This window comes from Amphiura filiformis, chromosome 15 (assembly GCF_039555335.1).
Source record: "Amphiura filiformis chromosome 15, Afil_fr2py, whole genome shotgun sequence".
Taxonomy (NCBI): Eukaryota; Metazoa; Echinodermata; class Ophiuroidea; order Amphilepidida; family Amphiuridae; genus Amphiura; species Amphiura filiformis.
In genome coordinates this window covers 63,775,485-63,801,305 of record NC_092642.1, presented here as the reverse complement: position 1 = coordinate 63,801,305, position 25,821 = coordinate 63,775,485, and the positions used below count along the sequence as shown (strand labels likewise).

The 25,821-nt window shown below is 34.5% G+C and overlaps 1 protein-coding gene across 1 annotated transcript in view; it reads left to right on the top strand.

The window, feature by feature from the left end:
* Positions 1 to 25,821, top strand: part of LOC140171944 (small conductance calcium-activated potassium channel protein 2-like) — a 455,506-nt gene that overhangs the window by 298,345 nt on the left and 131,340 nt on the right. The window contains 1 exon segment of the mRNA XM_072195288.1: positions 4,997 to 5,092. Within this exon segment, the coding sequence (XP_072051389.1) occupies positions 4,997 to 5,092 (96 nt within the window).

Sequence of the window (25,821 nt, the reverse complement as noted above, 5' to 3'; positions counted from 1 at the left end):
GGAAAGCGTACGCTGCTTGCATGGTTGCTTTATGGTGATCCTGGGTTTGGAAGTCGTACGCTGCTTGCGTGGTTGCTTTGTGGTGATCCTGAGTTTGGAAAGCGTACGCTGCTTGCATGGTTGCTTTATGGTGATCCAGGGTTTGGAAAGCGTACGCTGCTTGCATGGTTGCTTTGCGATGATCTTGAGTTTGGAAAGCGTACACTGCTTGCATGGTTGCTTTATGGTGATCCTGGGTTTGGAAATCGTACGCTGCTTGTATGGTTGCTTTACAGAATCACATGTACACACCCCAACACCCCAGGCCAACACACCCCGCCACACACCCATCCGCACACATTAATATAATATTTTTTGTATATTACTGCTTACATAATCCATGAAACAGTAAAACAAACTGCAATTTTTCAGCATGTAGTCCAGTGTAGCTATCGTATATTGCATTTGTTTTTGTTTTTAATTCTAAGTGATAACCATGGTGTGTTTCTGCCCGTTGCTGCTTGCATCGAAAAATTATATTAAAGCATGCTGATAAATCACAAAACCAAAATAAATTTGACAATTTGGAATATCTATACGTTGGTACTCATCTAGATTGATTCGAACCTAATAAAATCCGGATTAGATGCGTAATAACACGTTATGTGTGAATTGTGCATCATTATTACTGGCGTAATATTATTATGGTAGTTACAACGCTGTGAAGCGTTAACCGAACCTGATCCGGAACAGATTTGGCATGGATCACATATCTTAATATTGAGCAGGCTATCTTTTGAATTAAGATCGCTATATCGTGTGGATATCTGAAATGTCAACCATTTGCATAAAAAGGGTTTCTGTAAATAATGAATTTTCTTGAGCATAATGGGCTCGCTCGTAAAAAAACACTTAGTTACCCATAAATGAATATATTTAACGTGCTTGATAATTTGCATGTGCTTGAATCGGTAAATTTCAGCTTTACAAAGGCTCGCTTTCAACTGGTTTCATTCATATAAAATAAACTTTGAGTCTGCCATGCATATTTATAGAGTAAGATACCGGCAAACACATAGAAAACGTTTAAATGTTGGGGTATATAAGGAATATAAAACGTTTTTTAAAACGTAAAATATGATTTACTATTAAAAAAACACACTTTGAAAATTTGATGCAAAACGTATTATTTAACTGTTGACAAAATATTTAGCAAAAAATATTTGTCCCAAACATTTTACAATAACATTTTGACAACATTACTAAATGTATTGTTGCAGTGGTTTTTTAAAATTTAAAACGTATGTTGAGATTATGTTGAAATTTTATAAACCCCGTGCAGTATAAGGCATTCATCTACCTGCAAACCTGAAATTACGAAGCACAGTTTTATTGAGTGGAACGGGTTATTCCATTTAAAATTCATACTACCCCTGTACTGTGGAAGATTTTGAAAATATTTTCCACAGGGGGAGTATGTTTTTCAAATGTAATTGGTCAGAGGTAATCAATTTGAAACCCATACTCCCCCTGTATTTTCCCTATATCTTCCACAATTTGAGTATTACAAAAGGAAGTTACCCAATCGTCTATCCTATTTAAAATTGATACTCCCTCTGTGGCAAACTTGAGCTAAATCTTCCAGAGGGGTAGTATGGATTTTAATTGGAATAGCTCAATGTTTAATTTTTCATAGCAGTCATCTCGTTGCCTTGACTAAATGTGACAAGAACTGATCTCAAATAAATAAATAATTAAAACAAAATACAAGCAGCAAAGGTCAACTACTGTTTAATTAGTTTTCAGCATTAATTATCCATTATTTAAAATAAAAAGACATGGTCTATCGTACTGTAAGATAGGTTGCATCTAATTTATTTTGTATCACTAAAAAAGGTCAATTAAATCTAGTCGCCCTGAGTGGAATTGGTTTAATTTGGAAAACCTGTTGCGATGCGATTATTCTAAATTGAGTAGCTGGAGAAGTTAAACGTGAAAAGGACGCTGTCTAAGCGGTACGAAATGCCTAAGGAAAGTAAGGAAATTAAATTCCAAATGTTATAAGCAAGAGTCAGAATTCAGAATGACATAGATTAATATATGCGTTGAGTATAAGCAATCTGACCACTTGGTATTTAAGCTGTGTTTTTTATGAAAATCTTGGCTGTGGAAATTTATACTCTTGTTATTTTTGACGGTATTAATGAGCAGTAATAGATATACAGAATAAATAGAACTGCGCATTATGCATAAGATATACGTTTTAGGTATAGCTGCTATAGCTAGTACAGCTGACCTCGTGTGATAAACAGATGAGTTCCAATGTGAGAAAAATCCTTGGAATATGTCTAGAAAAATAGATTTCATTATTATTTTCCGCGTTTTGACGCTTTTAATGTGCTAATTGAATCAATACCTGTATACTATATTTCATGTATATTTTATCAATGGCATTTCAAATAATGGCACCTTTCTATGTTAGGCATATTCCTTATAGTTACTAGTAGTTGCTTGCTGTGGATATATCTATATATATGTATATATATTTATAGTTAATGGAAAGAGCTCTGCATGCTGTTGCAGGAGCTGGGAAGGTACTAACAATTTCCGTAAGCATTAAATTTACTCGTCACCTGAGTCAGGCGATATTTGCTCGTTGCTATCATGTCAAATGTTCGGTACACAATTTTGGCGCGCTTCGTGGATTTTGGAAAGGAAAAAGGTGTATTTGTATTGACGGAAATTGTCTGCGAAACCAAGGACGTGTTAAATAAAGAGTAGAGACACGTCGCGTGCTATACGTCATATCTGGGGTTTTACATAATCATTGGTGAGAGATGTAAATGTTACATGACTTTATGACGTCATTAGTTCATCTATATGAAGCTAGATCCAGGTACCTCAATGATATCTTTCCCGCACTTTTGTTAATGTTTTGTTATTTTTTCTTGATACGAGGTATTTACATAATAGAAACGCTGGTATACATTCAGCAGTAATAATCAATTTAGATGCGAAATTTGGTATTGTATACATTTATTTCAACAAAGGATACCATTTATTCAAAAGAAAAAAATCTATGAAATACATCCTAAATTTTATTATCAGGCTTGGCATAACTGCTTAGAGTAAACACTCTAAACACAAAATAATTCAATGGAATAAATTTGCCAGTAGGTTTCATAACAATTCTTAATAAAACATATAGAATCCAGTTTTATTATTGATATGCTTTCACAAACATGTTCAAATCAATAGTATTGTATTTCAATCATAAATTTCCTGAGTTATTTTCATTTGGATGTTGATAATGACTTCGGTTTTTGTACTTAGTTAGTTTCGTGGTGAGCGTAACCAAATTCAATCAGAACACTGAAAAAAACACTGCACACCTACACATATTATTGCCATGAGGTATTAGAAGTCCCATGCTTCGTCTGCTGGTTAATTTGCAATCCTACCCAGGCATCGTTAATGCAACAAAACCAAATTAGCCCGCGCTGAAGTCATGTTGTTTGTTGTTCTTATCCGCTTAAATTACGCTGTGTTTATACCTGTTGATGGCATCGAATAACACTCTCCACCCTCGCTGCTCGTTTTCTCTCAAATATTTTGCTATAAATATCTTGATCAACCATCTACTTTGCTTAGTTCAAATTACTCAGTGCGCGGGAAATATGACCACTATTTATTTATATTCTCAATTTTGCCAAACGATTTTTTACAGACAGGATTAGAGCAACGGTTTCCAATTTAGTTGTCATGGAAACGTTTCCAATTAAGTTTAGTTGTCATAGGTGTGTTTTAGTATTGGAAACGTCTTTTAGGGATCATAATATACTTGATATCTATACTGACATTGTTCTTGTACACAAAGGCGTTATTTTACTATCATAAAGACACAACGTAAAACTTATTTGATTATTATTATTATCATAATATTATATTTGAAATAAGATGTATAAAACCCTAAGCACTGTGACATAATTTTGGTTAACTTTGCTTATTACCTTTTCACATTTAGAAATCAATGACACCTTCCATTTTCTTCTACCTTTGTGCCTCCATTATTTTCATTTACGCATGCGTGCACATGACACGTATACAGCTAGAAGACATACTTGTTGTTTTGCTCAAATTTATCGTCTTTCACAGCATCGCTTAGCCTGTCACAAAATCAAAAGACCACGCAATATCCACATCATAATATTTCCTCATATTTATGGACTTTTAACGATCGAATTATTAGGAAGTGCGTAATATGAAACGTTGTTGGAGAAATGATTTTAGCATTTTTATATACGTCTTTCGTCGTGTGGGTCCTATTTTCATGTTATCATTACTTATGAAAGAATGAATTATGAAACATGTTTTATTCCCAGAGCTGCTAAACTTGAGGCGTCACATGAAGTAATAATAAAACACCTGCTATTATACAAAAGTCAATCATACAATTAAAGCTAAAAAATGGGATATATTAGACAAAATAAAGAGTCAATCCAATTGAAGAAAAAAAAAACATTTCATGTGAAAAAAATAAAAACATTGATGTTAAAATGCCCCAACTGTCTAATGATTTTATCAAATAAACTGTTCAAACTGTTGAAACAATTGCATAATAACATAAACTAGTTTAAAATTATTACCGAAAACGAAATTGGTCGATTTTGTATTCATGTATTCAATTGCATAATAACATAAACTAGTTTAAAATTATTACCGAAAACGAAATTGGTCGAGAATATCTATATCAGCTACAGTAATCGTAAAATCATATTAATCGAAAGATTAACCAAATTTAAGAACCAAAGACTTCGACCGGTTAGTGCAAGGAAGCCCCATCTGAAATATATACCAGGTGTCATGTGTGTACAATTAAATAATGCAGAAATTGGTCAGACAGAGCAGCTATAACAGTTTTTTTCACAAAAGATGTTTAAAAAACTATTTGCTATGAATGTGTCGATGTAAGTATTTGCATTGCTAAGATTATTTTCTTTTCCTTTTTCATTTACAGGAAGATTCCTACTCCATCGTGCTCAAATCGCTCATCAGCGCTTCCACACTGGGCCTGCTAGTGCTTATTGTTTTTTATCATGCATTTGAAATTCAGGTAAGGGTACAATGTCAGCGTTGACCATTTTGTAATTAATTATTATAATAATAATGATAATGATAATAATAATGATGATAATTAATCAATAATAATAATATACAAGCATACGCTGCTCGCGTGATTGCTTTAGTGTTTATCATGGGTTCGGAAAGCGTACGCTTCTTGCGTGGTTGCTTTAATGGCGATCCTGTGTTTGAAACGTACGCTGCTTACATGGCAGCTTTATGGTGATCCTGTGTTTGGAATGCGTACGCTGCTTGCGTGGTTGCTTTAATGGTGATCCGAGGTGTGGAAAGCGTACGCTGCTTGCATGGTTGCTTTAATGGCCATCCTGTGTTTGGAAAGCGTACGCTGCTTACATGGTATATCTACAAATATCCAAATATAATTATTCTACTTATTTATTATTCAAAATTCAAAAATATTACTAAAAAACATACATTTCATTTGAAATTTATTGATACTCATTTAAATATTCAATTTCTTTGTGTTTTTATATTTTATTTATTTATTTGTTTATTGATTGATTAATACATTTGTTTATTATAAATTTGATCGTCTAATTTGGTTGAGCGTTGATAATCCTTCTTTACACGCGGCTCCCTATACTCTTAAGCTTTTGTAGAAAAAAACAAATCGGCTTTGAATAATTTAACTGAACGATAGAAGCTCATACAAATCAGGATAAAACCGTGCATTGATTTTTATCTCACTGGGGAAGTTATTTTCAGCTCTTGTAGAATTTATATAGTGAATGCCCTTGGTGGTCTTGCACAATTCGATACACGTATTTTAAGCTATTACTCAAGTTATTTTCCATTCTCTGTGGTATGGGCGTGGTACACGTATAAAAGAAACCTAACTCTCTCCACACGGATGTCGGTTGCAGAAGACAAGTACAAAAAATTAAATAAAAAGAATCAGAATTGTATATTTTCATGGCCGTATTTGGATTCAGCATGAAAAATGTATTAAAAGAGTAAAAACAAACCCAGTATTTGTGGTTCTTGAGATAGTGATATTTTAAGAAAAATATTTCAAAACGTGGACTTTTTATGTTGAAGCATTAACGCAATATGTAAACGATGTGTAATAAACTCAAGGCGTTTGGTCATATTTTTTTACCATGTCATATTGAAGTTATTTTTAACATAATTATTATCGACATGACTTTCACTGTATTCATCACATATCCACACCCATAAGAAGAAGCTCAGTGATTTATAGTGCGCTACGCACAGGCACAACGCCTAGACATTGAACCACAAGCCTCAGCACACTTTACATAATCCAATACATTATGACAATAAAACTTCAACATTATGAATGAATTTAACAATATAACAATATATTTATGAATGAATTTAACAATATAACAATATATTTATCAAAAACGAATCTTTTTCAGAATGAAGCTAATAATAACATTTGATCAACATGACTGTTTCATTGTATTCATCACATATCCACCCATGTGTGAATACATTATGACAATAAACGTCAAAATTATGAATGAATTTTACAATAATAACAAGAATCATTTACAAACTGACATGATTTGTCATGTGTGTGGAATGGCTGCCTTGTGTTAAATTCTGAAATTTTATTTGTAGATGGATCCAAAAACCTGCCGAATGTGTTGATCATTAGGGCGTTAGGTTTTGAGATTGCTCCTCATGTGATAAAGTTGCTCCCGTGAGCGACTTTTCGCACTCACATGACGAATTATTCTCCTTGTTGATTATCGCAACGTATATAATATTTTATTTTCTTATTTTCGCTCAAATTAACAATTCATAAGTCAATAATTATGACAATTTTATTGCTCTTATCTGAGTAATATAATATGATTTTAAACGAGCGAAATTATGTGTTTTGTAGCAATTATGAGTTGGAATTAGCGGAGTAAATTATGATGGTGCCTTGATATTGAATTCACTATATCCCCGGCGCTTTAACATAACTTCATTGATATACCAGGTGCAATTAAAACACAGCTGTTATATATTAAAAATTATTCCTGTCGTTTATTTATTTATTATAATCATTACATTGTTGTTGTTGTTGTTGTTGTTGTTGTTGTTGTTGTTGTTGTATAAGCTTAAGGTTACTGTTTATATATTATTAGATTGCCTGTTATTATTACATTAACTCATGTATCGGGTCACAAATTGTGCTCATTAAAATATTTTATTAGCTCTCAAATGGCTAAATCACTCTTTCAATGTGTGGTGCGAGTAACGTAACGTAATTTGTTCACCGTGATCGAATAAGTCAATCTATCGGAAGGCTTCTACGCCATATTTAGGTGTACACAGTAGAAATGCATCTAATCAGGCGTGCACTTTTTAGAAGTAATTCAAGAAAATTACTTTTATTCTGAGAAAGAGTAATCTTGGCAGGTTTGCACGTATCTATACTTTCTCTATTCAACATTCTTTCTTTGGGTTTATTTTCACAATTGACAATTTTCGTTTTATTTTATTTCCTTAAAACTCTCTCTACAAGCGGGTGTCGACTGCAGATGACAAGTTTAAAAAAATTTCAAATAAAAAGAAAATCAGAATTGCGAATTTTGATATGACCATATTTAAAATAACGTGAAATATTAATCAAAATGAGTACAAACAAGCATAGTATTGGTTCAGTGGTTCTTAAGATAGCTCTTGATATTTTGAGACAATATCTCACAACTTGGACTTTTTATATTGAAGAGCATTGATTTCTTTCATCCCTAAATGAGATATTGTTCAAAATTCAAAGCCTATGGCTAACACACAGAGCGTTAATTTCTTTCATCTAATATTTCCGTATTTTAAATTTATCATGGTGTATGTTATTTTGACTCTTTCTTTACTACACTCTAAAAAGGCCTAGTCAAACTAGTGTTTTAGTTAAAGTTGATCAGAAATTATGTCAAATTTGAGTAAATCCGTTTAAAACTTGCCACTCTTCGGGTCAAATTTCATATGATTTCTGGTAAATTTAACTAAAAATTTAGAGAGATCTCATTTGGCTAGAAATCATGTCAAATTTCAGTAGACTTTTTAAGAGTGTATTCCTTCTTGCTTTTTCTTTTCTCGTCATTTCTTTTTCTCTATCTCCATTTGCTATTCCGTCTCTCTTTCCCTCTTACTCTCCCTCTCTCGTCATGCTATGTTTAATAACATTCAACGTGAGATACCTTATCTTATACAATCACCAGTCAAAACCCCACTGGTACATCGATGTAATCTAAAGACAATCAACATATTTTAGATATTCTCATTAGATATCAGTCATAATAATCACGACATTACAAGTCATGTTACTGTAATTACTTAGCTCTACAGTGGGTCTTCAATATATGTAACTGTTATTTTCTGTCATATCAAATGGTCTCCATGATTTTGTGTAATAATTGAATTGCTGAAAGTTGAAATACAGATGATTTTAATCAGATACAATCGTTTCAGATTACCCATGATGCATTTGTATTTAACCTATAAATACGTCACACATATAATGAAAGCCAGCTTGACGGACAAGAAATGTCACTAATGTGTACCCTTTTGGGCGAATTATTACGCAATGTGGAGTCATCAGCAGAAATATTTTCTTATCATATTGAACTGACGCCTCAACAATTTTGTATTTCACAATATGACAATAATCGGAAGAAAAGTGACAATGTCCGTCATTTTTCGGCACATTGATTTTGACAAATTGACAAGATAAACATCAATCTCTTACACACGACATATCAATCACGCACTTGATTGTGTAGTGATTATTCGTGATAGAGGTTAAAACCACGATGTATTTTGGGATATGGGAACACAGAGATTTGTACTTAAAATTTGTGAAATGAATTCTCTGAGAATTCGGTACGGTACACTATGAAAACTTAAGCAAATGGATGTCAGAGATTGCAAGAGAATGTTATCAATATATTGCTCATATTGATATCGTATACAAGAACAAGTCAAAACGCTTAACCTTATAAATTGAAATTAAGGCGGGTAATAAATTAAGATTATTTGGTTGGTGTCGTTTCCCATTATATATTCATTTCTATCACAGTATTCTACTCCCCATTCCAGAAAAATACAGCACTAATTTTTGGGATTTAAAAAATATCAAGTTCTGCCAAATGAAATATAGCTCAATCCTAATCATTCATTTAGTCCTGGAGATAAAAGAAAAAGTTCATTATTTTACTAATTTCTTGAAAAAAAGGCCAAAACATGCATTTTCGGCATGTTTTCTGACAATCGATTCACAAAAATCACAGACTTGGAGCAAGTCTAAGCATTCAAAATCTTGAGAATATGCCGAAATTTTGCTCTAATTTTCACTTTTTTTCTGTTACTATAATTAAATGGTTGGTTATAAGAATGAAACATGTCTTTTCTAACATTTAGAATGCATAAACTGAAATTAGTCTTGGTACAAGTCTTTGGGCTTGATTGTCACAGCATACGAAAAACACCCTAAAAACGCATGTTTCTGGCCCTTATTTCCAAAAATTGGCTAAATATTAAAATTTGACTTTTATTGCTGGTTAGGACTAACTAAAGGATTAGGATTTAGCTACGGTATGTTTCATTTGACAAAACAGGATAATATTTTTTTTATTCAAAAAAAAATTAGTTCTGTATTTTTCTGGAATAGGGAGTAAGCTTTGGGTTTAGCATTTATCATTCGGAAGATTATTTAAACAATTGAATTTATTCGATAACATTATATTTTATGTAAATTATATATCATCATGACAGCCATGACCTCAGCATTTTTACAACGTGTGTATTAATATCAAAACCTCATGACATGTTTCTTCAATCAATGATTGTTTTTGAAAAAATTCGTCTACAAATCGCAAAACTCAATGTAATATTACATGTCACGTTCTCTTGTGCTTATTTTAGCAAGTTCATGATTGTAAAAAAAAATCGAAAAGAGTACAGTAGCGTTTACCTTTCAAAATGTCATGAGCTAAATGAAAGGGTTGTTGTATGAGTCTGTCATTCACGTGACACTAAGAGAACAATGTAAATTATTCAATTATTTGATTACACAGCGGAATGAATTTGCCATACCTTGGAACCAATTTTGACGTATCGGAACATTAATGTATGTCTTGCAATTGTCGTTGTCGGGTTTTTTCAAGCGAGTTAATATACATATGAGAGCCATCTTATTGTCTTAATGACTTGAACATTGATTTGAATACTAATGTTTTGCAGGCTTGGAATAGGTTCAGTATACTTAACTCACACGTTTATATATTATTGCTTTTTCAACAGAATCACCAGACCAAATTAATGATTGTTTTAGTTTCTGAATAATATTGAACACATTTATTTCGTCAAAACCTATAGATAACAAACTACCACTACCATGTACTTTCGGTATTTTAAGAAGGAAGCATTAATGTCATGGATACATTGAACTATTACAGTTAAAATACATACACCTCCTGAAATACATGACATTAATAATCCCACTCACGGGGTGTAGATTTGAAATTCGGGTGACCCCATTTGAAATCCACACTCCCTGTGCGGAAGATTATGTCTTCCATAGGGAAGGAAGGAAGGTTTTATTTCAAACTCTAATGGTGACCCGCAGGTCAAATTGCTAGAATTGTACATTAAACACACCTAAACAGACACAATGCAATTTGCAGGCAGCAGCTTAATCAGCGCCAATATTGCAACATTGAAACAAACAAATATACACACATCCAATCCAACCCAACCACATCCCCCAGTGTGTATGGATATTAACTGGAATAGCCAAGTGACATAAGTCAGTGGTTGTTTTATGGTGATCCAGAGTTTGGAAAGCGTACGCTGCTTGCGTGGTTGCGTGGTTGCTTTATGGTGATCCAGGGTTTGGAAAGCGTACGCTGCTTGCATGGTTGCTCTATGGTGATCCAGGGTTTGGAAAGCGTACGCTGCTTGCGTGGTTGTTTTATGGTGATCCAGAGTTTGGAAAGCGTACGCTGCTTGCGTGGTTGCTTTATGGTGATCCAGGGTTTGGAAAGCGTACGCTGCTTGCGTGGTTGCTTTATGGTGATCCAGGGTTTGGAAAGCGTGCGCTGCTTGCATGGTTGCTCTATGGTGATCCAGGGTTTGGAAAGCGTACGCTGCTTGCGTGGTTGTTTTATGGTGATCCAGAGTTTGGAAAGCGTACGCTGCTTGCGTGGTTGCTTTATGGTGATCCAGGGTTTGGAAAGCGTACGCTAGGATCATTTTTTAATTTTGACCAAAATTGCCAAAATGCTTTTTATGATTTTTAGGACATGCTTGCGTGGTAAAAGTATACATATTTAGAATGGCAAAGACTTGATAAGTTCATCTGTGAGGTCAAATTTGGGCCAAAATGGCACTTTTTGGCCCAAAATCTAAAAATAACGGTTTTGGCCCACTTTTTTGTGCACCGTAACAAAAAATTTGAGCCAAAAGTTTTTTTATGGTGATCCAGAGTTTGGAAAGCGTACGCTGCTTGCGTGGTTGCTTTATGGTGATCCAGGGTTTGGAAAGCGTGCGCTGCTTGCATGGTTGCTCTATGGTGATCCAGGGTTTGGAAAGCGTATGATGCTTGCATGGTTGCTGTAATGGTGATCCTGTGTTTGGAAAGCGTACGCTGCTTGCATGGTTGCTTTATGGTGATCCTATGTTTGGAAAGCGTACGCTGCTTGCATGGTTGCTTTATGGTGATCCTGTGTTTGGAAAGCGTACGCTGCTTGCGTGGTTGCTTTATGGTGATCTAGGGTTTGGAAAGCGTACGCTGCTTGCATGGTTGCTTTATGGTGATCCATGGTTTGGAAAGCGTACGCTGCTTGCGTGGTTGCTTTATGGTGATCTAGGGTTTGGAAAGCGTACGCTGCTTGCGTGGTTGCTTTACTGGCGAGCCTGGGTTTGGAAAGCGTACGCTGCTTGTGTGGTTACTTTAATGGTGATCCAGGGTTTGGAAGCGTATATACATGCTGCTTGCGTGGGTGCTTTCAAAATATCCACTCTCGGTATTTTTTAAAGAAGCGCAAATTAATTTGAGACGAAACTTGTATAGAAAGCATTAATGACATGGATGGATTGAGCTATTTCAGTTGAAACCCATACACATGCCCCTGTGGAAGACATGACCTTAATCTCCATGCACAGGGGTGTAGATTTAAAATGCAAAAGTCACCCAATCAGGTAATCCCATTTGAAATTTTCACTTCCTGTTCGACAGCTTAAGGGCATGTCTTCTATAACAAGTGGTGTATGGATTTCAAATGGAATTGCCCTATAATGACAGTAGTCGGGAGAGAAAACCATTATCTCTAATGAACATTGCATGCACAGAACACCAAATATCCTTGACACGTCTTTCATATTTGATAATGGTTGGGCATGATTCTTGATTCTTTTAGAAAATCAACAATTTAATTATCTTGGTATGTAGTTTACTTGATGGGGGGGGGTTCTGAAGGGTGTGTGACGCAATATCATATTTCCCCAGTACTTTAGTGACTGACAAGTAGAAAAAAAGGGAAAGGAGAGAAAAAGAAAAGAAAGTGAGAAAAATTGAAGAGAGAAGAGAAGAGAAAAAGTTAATGGGTGCAAGGCCTATGCATGTAGTAGTATTGAGCTAGGGGCACTTTATAGATACATTATAACGAGTTTTAATTTATTTCTTCGAATAAGAACGACAGTTATTAGTACTTGGTAATAATATTACACGACTAAAGATATAACAATTACTAGTATAGACCGTACTATAAATTCAAGAATGTTGATTGTTTTTTTCAAAATCTTTTCTGATTTTTAAACAGGCTATATCGTTTTTTAAATCTCGATCATAAACGAATGCATAGTTTAATATAATTGACCTACAAGACGCATTCCTATCACGATATTTTTTTTACAAGTTCGGGCCTTCTTTGTGTATAAGATAAGTGTAAAAATGATGATTGCAAAGTGTCCCCTTAAGGTGGTAAGGTGTGGCACCATTGACAGCCTCATCCCTCTGTTTACCCCATCAAAATACAGATTTCGGTATCAAGTGAGAGCTCATATTTTTCTCGTAACCCCAATGACAGTTTTATGCCTGCAATACGTTTCATGTAAGCGGTACGAACAAAAACATGGTATTATAGTATAGTTTTATCATTTTATCGATTGGCTCCAAACGAATATAAGACGCCTGCAGGATTATTAGCGGCCACAACGGAAACAAAGGATTTGAACCGGTGTCCTTCACCGTAGTTATGACGCCTGAGGTGCAGTCCATTCAATCAAATGTTGTCATCAACCCATTTGATCGTAGTGCAGGGTTATGTGTGTGAGACGAACTGTCACGGTAGATTTTTGTATTCAATCATGCTTTTGTTGAATGCATTTGAGTAGTCCGACATATTTACGGGATGATACGTCACATGCAAGGCCTCTATTGAAAAATAACACTTTGATGTTTTGCAAAAGTTCAAGATACAAATCATATTCTTTGAAAAGTTAATTGATTTATTGTTGTTAATGAGTTATGTACGTTTTACAATTTATGTGTTGTTGTTTCAGCCCTCTTTACAACATAACTCAAGAACCATATGACCTACAAAAGTATATCTATGATATTTGAATTCTTCTATACTCGCTATGAAATGATCAATGCAATTTTTGCCAAAGCTCACTGTCAATTCGAAAAATCGCAACAGTTTAAAATAGTTGCTAACCTTAACGCAAAACTTAATGGGCCTCAATGTGAGGTAAAAACACAATGTGTTATAACTGGTCCTCCTACCTTTAATGGATGGATCTTTAATGATAAGAAAAATTCGTCTTCATAACTTGGTTGAGGTGTGATCAATAGAGTTTGCTGTCTGTAAGATGCATAATTAGTACACCATTTCACGTACATAATGCACAAGAAAAGAGGGTTTTATACATTATGCAAAGGAACCATAGTAAAAACACCTGTACCCATACAGGGCTGCCGGTGGTGAAACATTGAAAATGATGGGGGAATGCATAATATACTTGAATATAATAATACACAGTTACGCTTCAAATAATGAACAAAAATGCTCAATATTTGCTTTGTTTCTGTAGCTAGAAACCATGTGAGTAATCATTTCGAATCAATGTATAGTTGAATAAATTATGCGCTGGGAAAGCAGCTTCGATGTTATGTAACTGTTTCAAACTATAGCTTTGGGTTACTGCGATCGAACAACAGTTTTAAGGTTGATATTTGATATAAAATAAAGTATCTTTATTCATGAGTATGTCTACCCATATCGTCTCTCATCCTGGTTGTTTTATAATAAGTGAATATACTAACATTTTATCCTTTTTGATGTCATGTATGCCCGAATTAACGTTACCATGTGAAAATCCAGTTAATGAGGAAAAACGCGCCAAGTTTATGGCGGGAAACAAGATGAACTATTCTAGATCACACTTTACACTGCTTGATCCTGTTGCATTATATGTAGAGTTCATACCGTCATACACTGGGCTGGATGGTCGGTGAACTAGCCCTTCAGGCACACCGACTGACCATTCTAATTTGTAAACCGACTAGAGCCGGATTAAATGACTATATCGATACATTACGTCGGTAATTTATACGAACCGTCTTGTAACGAAAGTGAATATTTTGAGTAGCGGATGCACAACCGTATAGTGATCACCATGAGCCTTAATTTAATTAAGGAATAAGCTAAAGTGTATAAAGTTCTATTGATGAATGTGCTTCCCTTACATCGAAAACGAAGTTAGTCTTGTATTTTATATGCACGCATAAGTGTATTGCGCTTCAAACAAACATACCAAACCAACATCACAGTATAATGTAACATAAATGTGCATCTGACCAACGAAACAAATTTAATTTTCGAACTACAGACAACGTTTTGAATATGTTTGGATACTCCATACCACTTTGAACTTGTTGGTTAAAAACGCTTTCAGTGGTGACTCCACGAGAGCGAGATCCACATGCATGACATGACTAAGCATCAATTTGATCTCCTGGGATTCGCATCCATAATAGTGTCTATAAAAAGTGTCTATACGGCACTCGGATCCGCATCCGGGAAATGGTCGTGTTGTGAACATGAACAGCGGGTTAAAATGCATGTGCGTGTTCGTGCCAGAGACATGGACGAAAGCGACAACAGACCGTGTCCAAACAGTCAAAGTCTCAGCATCACCCGATAATGAAGGACGATTATTCCATGAAATGCGACAGGCGATACTGCTACGCACGTACCGAGTATTTCTACGGTCTTTCTTGTAAATGCGCAACACGCAAAGCTCTATCGCGTATAGATACGCGAATAAACGCAACGCTGGCGTGATTGTTAGACACAGCACGATCGAACAATCGGCCCTCGTGAATATGCGAGAATTCACAGCATACAATGACTTTGACTGTTGATATTGCAAATTGATACGGATTATATTTTCCATATAGAGTCACCCAAGCGTCACACCGCCTAAGTGTAACATATTTGAAATAGAAGAGTAATGAAAAATTACGTATTTTTTCAGGCATATAAATTATGATATATGAAAAGCTTGTTTCCAAACCATGTTTCCAAACCATTGTTTTAACTTAAAAGTCCACAACCACATGTTTCTCATTTACTTGTGTGATACAATCACAATTACTTTGACAAGTTTGACATTAGCAACAATGAGTTGTACCATTAACAAGCCATTATTTATCACACCAATGCTGCTTAACATTTGGGAACCAAAGGCCTCACACAGTATTGTTACAGTGCATCCATCCACGGTTTGCTTTGTCATGATGCACCAACTGAAATTACTATGCCTATAGCATCACAACCCATTGCAATATCGCACAGGTAAATCAGAAACATGTCTTTCGTATCTTGGTCACCCTTAATGATGACCCTGGTACATGACCTGGGCATTAGTAGCCTATATAATCTTTGTTGTTTTGCCTCATTGTATGTAATTTGCTTGTCGTGTTAATCATGATTGATTGAACAACAAAACAAGATTTTTTTCAGGCATTTATTTTATTGGTTATCTTGCGTTTAGCCTTGCATTATATCTGGGTCACCCTTGCTGATGACCCTGGTACATGACCTGGGCATAATTGTTTTGCCTGCTTGTATGTAATTTGATAATACAAGATAAGATAATTCATTTTTTCCATAATTACAATAAATTACACAAGTATAAAATTTGCTTGTAGTGTTAATTAAGATTGATTGATTGAACAGGCAAAAATGAAAAACAGTCAGTATAATGCTGAAAAAATGACGCTTCCGTGAATTGGGTTCAAATATGTTTATGTTATCACTGACTTGCAGAGTGCTAACACACCTATCATTCCTTTGATTATTACAAAAATACAAGCATTTTGCATATATGTTTTTAGAATTAGATTGTCTGAGTTAGCAATTAGTGCCAAAAGTACGTCAATATCGCTTGTAATTCATAGCTACACTCGGTTTCAGAGAAGTACGGCAGTCCCTTTCGCAGATTGACGCGAGCGCCCTGTTAATGTGCGACATACGTGGAACTTTGTTTGCGCCGACCAATGTTTTGACGCGTAATCGGCCAATCAAATTACCGCGTCTGTTGTTATGATTGTCAGATGATTGAATCAGCCAATCAGTACCTCACTTCCGTGTTTACACTGTGCGCGCTCTCAAAATGTAAACAAGTGCCGTTCTTCTTTGACAGAAACTGTAGAGTTTGGCTGGTAGCCTTTATTCTCCTTTAGATCGCTTAATAATTATTATTTAATACCTAGATGTCATACATCGGAAAAATGACCTTGAAAATTAACAAAAATACTGCTACGAGCTCGACTTATTTCCATCAGATTTTTAATAGATGCGCGAATGATTTACCTTCGAGGTTTATTCCAATTCCTTTGGATTTTTAAAATGTTTACTTAATCCAATGACCCTTGATCGTTAATTATAGTGTGTAAGGATAATTAATGGAAGCGCTGAACATATATACATATGCGTAAATGGCTTGCGCATTTAGCATCTTAACTACCGTTATATTCCAAACCTGTCAAATTGTGATGGAATGGTCGTATTGTTTGCTTAATATTGCAACATATGGTATTGCGTACACAGCAGTGCATTTGAGTACATAATACCAACATAAAAAATAGCTCATATTTAATTGCTTATTGATTTTCTGCGTTAAATTAACACCATTATATATTGGCCACTTTAAAGGGTTAGTCAATAACAAATATTTAAGATACCGTACCTAGCAACATACATAAGGGGATTTATTACGAGTGAATTTCAGGTATAGTTTAAGTGCACTTTAATTTCTTCCGCTTGACTCTTATCTGAAAAGGACTGGGCTTATTAGTGAGAATTGTTGGTTTTTAAGTAAGCAGTCAGGTTTTCATTAACCCCTATTTAAATCACCTGGCCCCCCTCCCCATAGTGGAGACAAAGAGCAGTCAACGAACTTGTCGTAATGCCCAGATGCAATCTCTCCGATCTTAACACCATCCGGGAAATCACACACGTTATCAGTAGGTCTGATCACCATCATATTTATTGCCTCCTCGGGCAGTCATGTTACGTGGAAATTCCTCCTAGTCCGTGGATATATGGAATGAACGGCTAACAAGGAAATGGTAATTCGATTATACCAATACACTTAGTCGTTGGGAATATTATTAGCTAATATTGTTATTTTTTCACATTGTGTATAAGGTATTAGGCGTAAATGTTGAGAAAAATGAGCATGACAAATTCACATATGAATGGGCAAATACATGAGCAATGTAAACATGTTGCAATTTTCCTATTGAGGTCGTCTTTCTGACCTGGATAATGTTTTGTATGTCACTACTATACATTACAGAACAATCACGGAGACCAATGCAGAGAAGCCAAAATATGATGGGTCATTGTAAAGGTATTTTATAGGTAGCCTTATTTGTCAGAAAGCGAAACATTTAGACCTACCCAATGTTACAATATCACCAGTCAACCCTTTATAAACATATCTCATGTGATTCACATAGCAGTCGGTCAGGAATTACAAGTACTTTTATCGTAGATCAAGGTGCTATGGCCGTAAATCTAGCCGTTTGAACCTGCACACATGTCGTTCTCTTTATGGTGACCTTTTAACGCGATGACGTCATACTGTAGAGCACTTAGCATATGCTGATGCGTCATTTGGATCGGTTTTGTCGTTCTTGTTTTCAAAAATACATTTTAAATTTATACATATTTGACAATTGATTACAGAGTTTTGATAAATATTCATGGAATATATCAGAGCTATCATTGCTTACTTAATACTGGCGTAATCGTGTTGTGTGTTGAAGAGTGGAAATCCCTTAATACTTGACAACGATAAATTGTAAAGCTACATGAGATAGTGATAAGGGGCCCTTGTTCAAAAAGCGTCTTCTCAACTTACAAGACTCAGGTCACGTCTGAGGTCTCCCACTCCTTTCTATGTATTCCAGACATGACAAGATGTTAGTGTTGCGACACAATGTGCAATTCTGTATTTTGAAATCTGCAATACACTTGTGGAAAATTTAAGAAACGTCTTCCACATTCAAATGTAATTGGCTAAGGTTAATTATTATTTTTGAAACCCATACTCCCCCTGTATTATGATTTTACTTATATATCTTCCACACCTTATGGAAGTTACATTATTGTCTATTCTATTGGAAACCCATACTCCCGCTGCGGAAGACTTTAGCTTCAAAATCTATACATGGGGAATATGAATTGCAAATGGAATATCCCAAATTGTTTTGATCGCAATGGCTATTCATTGGAATTTGAATATTTAAATGGGTTGTGTTTGCAACGAACAGAATGTTTTACTGTTGTTTTTTGTTTAAACCTTTTAATAAAGAATTGTGGCTAAAAGTCGTAAATTATTTCTACACCAATGCATTTTTATAGTAAATATGTTCAATGGCAATGATTTACCTGTCGGTACGATCAAAGAACTTTAAATGTTGTTTTTAGTTCCGAGGGCTTGTTTTATTATAGAATACAACTGTGTTGACTTGTATGAGAAATATTTGTAATAAAAAACTAAGGGTAGGAATACGCCAGGAGACATGGCTGAATATTAGTGCTTATGAATAACGCGAAGGTAGTACTCTTAATACCGACGGAGAACTCCTGCCTTTGATTGAATTACATCCAGTTATCTCCGTGCCAATAACCCACATTTTTAGATTTTTACTTAAGGGTACGTGTATGAAATATTTTTTGAGATTTGCTCGGTCGTTGAATGTATATTCACATCCGTTTGGTTGCTATTTTTGTGTCATATTTTGGCGCGAACTCTTTACGTTGAACCATTTGTTTATCATTCTGTACCTACCTTAAAGCATTGCACCTGGAATTTGCGAAGAACCAAATTAAATTTACTTCATCCTTGCAGTCATGAACGTGTGGCTTCTTCTGACATTGAAAATTGCAGAATGGAAAGTGCATAAGTGTGAGAGGAAGTTTTGATGAATTTCTTGAGGCCTCGTCAATAGATTGATCATGAAACATTTGTTGTTAGATTCAAATCTATTTGATATGTATAATTGTCCAAAGTAGCAACATTAAAGGCATCAATAACATGTGGACGTGTGATCAGTGATGAATATTATTAAAGCCATAGCTACTGCCCGTCAGCTACAGTTGCTCATCAGCTATTCTGTGTTGTTTTGTTTGTTGAACCATCACTCTTCCCGTAATATCTAATGTTCATGTGTAATATATATATCGGGAATAATATATCGCTCCTGTTGAATAATAAAATGGTTAACATATTTAACCTCATTTTACTAAAGATAACAACTTCATGCTCAATTCCAAACTCAAATTGTGGTATCAATTTCATCAACAAAACAGTTCTAACCTCAAATGTTTCTCTTTAAAATTGATTTAAATTAAAGAGCTGTCCTACAAAAATAATTAACATTCCCAACAACACGAGGTATACCATCAATAAACGACTATTTTATATAGAAAGTTTCTTATTTAGTCTTGTTAAATGAGTTATATTGAAGATCTAATCATACGCTATGTCATGATTATACATCATGACGATATAATTTCACCCAGCCTTAACACTAGGTACAAAAAGTCAGAGGTCACAAATTAGTATTTTCTTTTTTCAAATCCTATTTAATGCTATGACAAGATGGCTAGCATTCCTGACATAGTATATCGGGTACCAGCTGTCTAATGCTGGTTTTATACTCTCATCTCGCTTGCCGCTGAGCGACGTGACACACGCGCATTGCAGGAAAACAGACACAATCGAGACCCGTGATTGGCTGATACGTCATGCAGCGTGCCGCAGCGGCAAGCGGCATGAAAGTATGACAAGGGCGTTAGACATGTCGTAGTATACAACCTCTATATTGAGTGTACGCGTCATAACATAGACGAACTCACATGACGTAAAAAGCGATAATAATATTATATAAAAGCACCGAGGAATAATGTTCAAGTTTAACCCGACACATATTGATGTGTTGATGTCCTGTTTTTCATGCATGCGGTAAAAGTGTTAAAAATTACAATTGTGTGCGCATGTGATTGACAGCGCATTTGGACATGTCAATAAAGCAAAATAAGTATGTCCACTAGCTATGATTAGGTGCGATTTAACAAGTCAGTAGAAGTGTAGCAATTATTCACTCTTTCTTTTGCATGGTGAATTGACTTGAAACCCAATTCGAATACACACGATATTAAAATTTACCAAAAGAGAAGGGTTTTATGGTTTCTAACAGTACTGATGAGGCAGACATGTATATTCCAATGTAGTTTTGCCCTATTTATATGGTTTGTAACAAAATACAACTTCAACAACAATGTAGTTTTACCAATTTTGGGAATACCCGTGTTACAAAATACAACTTCAGCAGCAATGTAGTTTTACCCATTTTTGAAATACCAGTGTTTATTACAAAATAAGTATGTCCACTAGCTATAATTAGGTGCGATTGAACAAGTCAGTAGACGTGTAACAATTATTCAATCTTTCTTTTACATGGTGAATTGACTTGAAACCCAATTTGAATACACACGATATAAAATTTGCCAAAAGGGAAGGATTTTATGGTTTCTAACAGTAATCCCGCTTACGCAAACATGTATGTTGTAATTCAAAAGTAGTAATTAAACGTAATGATAATGTGCACGTAATATATAAGCAAAGTGTAATGGAAAGACGCATTAAAATAAATAATAAAATTATAAAAGAGCAATACACGAGTCATATTTCTATAATAGTTATTAGATAATATCAAGGTGGAGCTACTTGATACAATATCACAAAGAAGTATTTGCAAAATATAATATTAGTTTATACTCTTGACATGTTGATGTGTACCATGTGTTGTCGTTTAGCACGAACCCCCTGAGGATGCAATGAACGCACTATGGAGGTTCCACGTCGGAGTTATATTATTCGGAGCTTAATCTGTTTAGCTTTTTAAAGTACAACAAATATGTCAAATCTTAGAAGGTTAAAGACGTTAGACAGGGTTAATCTGATGGGAAAAAAAGTCTGAAAGAAGAATAATGAAAGTCAGGAAGACAGAACAACAGACATGTAGATAGAAAGAAAAACAGAAAGAAATAAAGGAACAAACAAAGACATAATTATAAGAGACTAAAAGAGAAAAATGAAGGACAGAAGACAGAACGAACGGCAGACATGCAGATAGATAGAAAGAAAGAAAGAAAGAAAGAAAGAAAGAAAAAGAAAGAAAGAAAGAAAGAAAGAAAGAAAGAAAGAAAGAAAGAAAGAAAGAAAGAAAGAAAGAAAGAAAGAAAGAAAGAAAGAAAGAAAGAAAGAAAGAAAGAAAGAAAGAAAGAAAGAAAGAAAGAAAGAAAGAAAGAAAGAAAGAAAGAAAGAAAGGAAGACAGAAAGACAAAACGAACAGACCAAAAATAAAGAAAGGAATATAAAAATATCAAAGCAAATCATTTTTACATTAAAAGGTTGACGTCATTTCCTGTTTATGTCGTACGAAACATTGTACACAAAATATCACGCTGTATATACGTGACATAAATTATTGAGCGTAAACAAACTATAAACAAGAGAGCAAACAAACAAACACGTATAGTTTCAAAACAAGAATCATTCATGTCGATTTAGTGCTATGATATACTTTAAGCAAGGTGCACCACATCGAATAACATGGTTCTTCCACGTACTTCCGCCATGATTCTTTTCTGTCTCTCTTTTTTTAGGAGGATCGTTATCGTTAGAACGATAACATCTTTTTTCAGTAGACTTTATAAGATTATTTATACTCCAGTCGCTTTGATGCAGCGATTGATTTTGACCACTGGAATGGATCGTGATTTCCAGTAAAGTAATATGAGAGCCACCTTATTGGTCAGATTTCTGTCGCTCGACGCCAACGAGTATAAATCCAATACAAAACACGTCGATCGCTTGATATGTTGAGCTTCAATTCTTCTTTATGTATGTGATGCTTTACCGTACCCCACTATACTAAAAGCTCAATTTATACTCGATCGCTTTTCAGGAAAACGTGTCGCACGCATGCTCAGTGTGCAAAAACAACTTCATTTTTTCACATTGCTTGCTATTCGCTTTTCTACAAGAACGATCGAGTATAAATTCAGCTCAAACATGAAATGTCATAGGGTGCCTTAATGCAAGGTTACTGCGTGGGAGCTAGCCAGTCATGTTTGACACCTTCTCACACAGCTGAGCACAATTAATTACACATTACGCTTGGTCTAATTTGTAAATTAACGTTTTGTTTTAATATTGGGTAAGTTGGGTAGGTTTGTGGGTAGGTTTGTTTCAATTTTTTTGTGATTTTAAATTGAGTATTAGGCCTATATTGGCAAACTGTAAGTTGGTAGACGTGATACATGATTTTTAGGTAATGAATCACAAACACTTATATGTAACTGAGTCATAAAAATATACATTTTCAGAAATCATGTGGTTATAAGAAAATATAACTTCAATAACAATGTAGTTTTACCAGTTTTTGAAATACCATTGTTTCTTACAAAAGACAACTTCAGTAGCAATGTAGTTTTACCAGTTTTTGAAATACCAGTGTTTATAACAAAATACAAATTCAGCAGCAATACAGTTTAACAATTTTAGTAATACCAATGGTTATTAACAAAATACAACTTCAGCAGCAATATAGTCTTACCAATTTTTGGAATACTAGTGTTTATAAGTAAATACAACTTTAAAAGCAATGTAATCTTACCAGTGATTTGGAATATCAATGTAAATAACAAATACAACTTCAACAGCAATGTAATTCGACCAGTTTATGAAATTTCAGTGTTTATTACAAAATACAACTTCAACAACAATGTAATTTTACCAATTTTTGGAATACCATTGTTAAGACATCTATCACTATCTATATATGGTTTATAACAAAACAAAACTTCAATAGCAATGCAATTCGACCAGTTTTGGGGCATACTAGTGTTATAACAAAAATAACTTCAACAGCAATGTGGTTTTACCAATATTTAGAATACCAGTGGTTATAACCAAATACATCTTCAACAACTATGTAGTTTTACCGATTTGGGGATATCAGTGTTTTTAACAAAATACATCTTTAATAGCAATGTAATTTCGCTAATTATTAGGAAAATCAATGTTAATAACAAATACAATTTCAACAGCAATATAATTTTACAAATTTTCGGAATACCAGTGTAGATTTACTAGGTTGTGTATACCGATGTCCATAACAAAATACGACTTCAACAGTAATATATAGTTTACCAGATTTCAGAATACCAGTGTTTGTAACAAAATACAACTTCGGCAGCAATGTAATTTTACCAGCTATATGGGAATACCAGTGTTTATATCAAAATACAACTTTAATAACAATGTTACGTAGTTTCACCCGTGTTTTGAATATCAGTTTTAATAGCAAAATACAACTTCAGCCCCAATCCGGTTTTTGAAAATACCAGTGTTTAAAACCAAAAGAAAATTCAACAGTAATGTGGTTTACTAGTTTTTGGAATATCGGTGTTAACAAAATACAATCTTAGTAGCAATGTATAGATTACCCGTTTTTGGATTATCAATGTTTACCAAATGAAAATTCAACAGCAATGTGATCTGCCTGTGTTGGGAATACCAGTGTTTATATCAAAATACAATCTCGACAGCAATATAGATTTAACCGTTTGCGGTATTTAATTATGAACAGAGAGTACCATATATCGTTCTCATTATAATTGTGCATAACATATAGGTACATTACCGACATACTAAGCAATTATAAGACTACCCGCCATTAAAAATAATGTTGTTTTTAATAAAACTGTACCATCCAGTGCCATCATTGCATCCATTATAAATGAGCTGGACGGCTAGTTCATTAATGAAGGTTTTACTTGCGTTTAATACTCTTCCTGTTGTGCTATTTTCTCGCTTTTTTTCTCTCACTTGAATTGGCGCGTAAATAACACCACTCTCATGTGTATCCTTTTAATATTAAATGTATTGAAGATCACATTTGTTACAAGAACGGAGTAACCCATTCAGGTAACCCCGTTTGATTTATACACTCCCTGTGTGGAAGATTTAAGGTCTTGTCTTCCACAGGTGATGTAGGGATTTCAACTGGAACAGCCGATTGATCATTCTTCAATCCCATTTACTCCGCTTTCATCGAGTCCCAATTACATTTTAACAAACCACTACTTCTTTTAATAGCGATTTAATACAATTTAGTACTTTATCACCAGTCTGGATGGCCTCAATCATTTGTTCCATCAATTCCTCATTGGTTATGGCTTTTTACGCGTAAATAGAAAAAACCTCTTGTGAATAAACATCTTCACTTTCCATCACATTTCACGGATCTTTGAAATTAAAAGCATGGGCTTATGATATGGTATAGACTGCATTTTTACGACGCAAATTTAGTTGTGGTCTGTTTTTATTTTTCCAAGCTCAAAGGAAAAACCAAAAGAATGTTTTTATTCTTTGATTTTTTAGCTGCAGAACAATTGATACAATTTTTCGGTCACTTTAAAATTCGAATTAATTTTTAGATGCCCTGTAAAACGAACACTGATAAATGCTACAATGCTGGTACCTCACATCAGGGTATACTTTTATGAATAGAATTTATTCACATGACGAGTATGAAACCACCGTGTATTTTAAAAGTGAAGTCAAAATTAAGCATATAATCAACGATAATAAATGAGTAACCTTTGCACGATGCATGGATGAAAAGCGTCCAAATGTCAATGTCAAAGTATAGCCGTCACGTATATTGTAATCATCCATCCATAACCGCCCACTGAAAACGAACTTCTTATAGACAATTTGGTCGCTTTATGTTCCTGTGTATCATGATATAATGTTCTCTTGCCTCGTCAAGTCAAGGACAAATCCCGTATTGATTTATTTTCGCTTTATTTTTACTTCGATTCAGTTTGCCTTGTAACACCGCCATTTTTCATAAATACGCGTTATAACTATAATTCTAAATCGGGTACAAAATGAATCCCAAAATGACACATTTGGATGTACTCTTAATGTTTTTCAAGTCATGTACTACTTGTATCATGGTACTGCACCTGGCTGCAAGAATGTTAACATTCCCGGTACATATATATGCATACGTTTTACTTTGATTTTTACATGCATTAATATGCATGATCACATTCTTTCCCATACACGATTGAAAACTGTATGGTG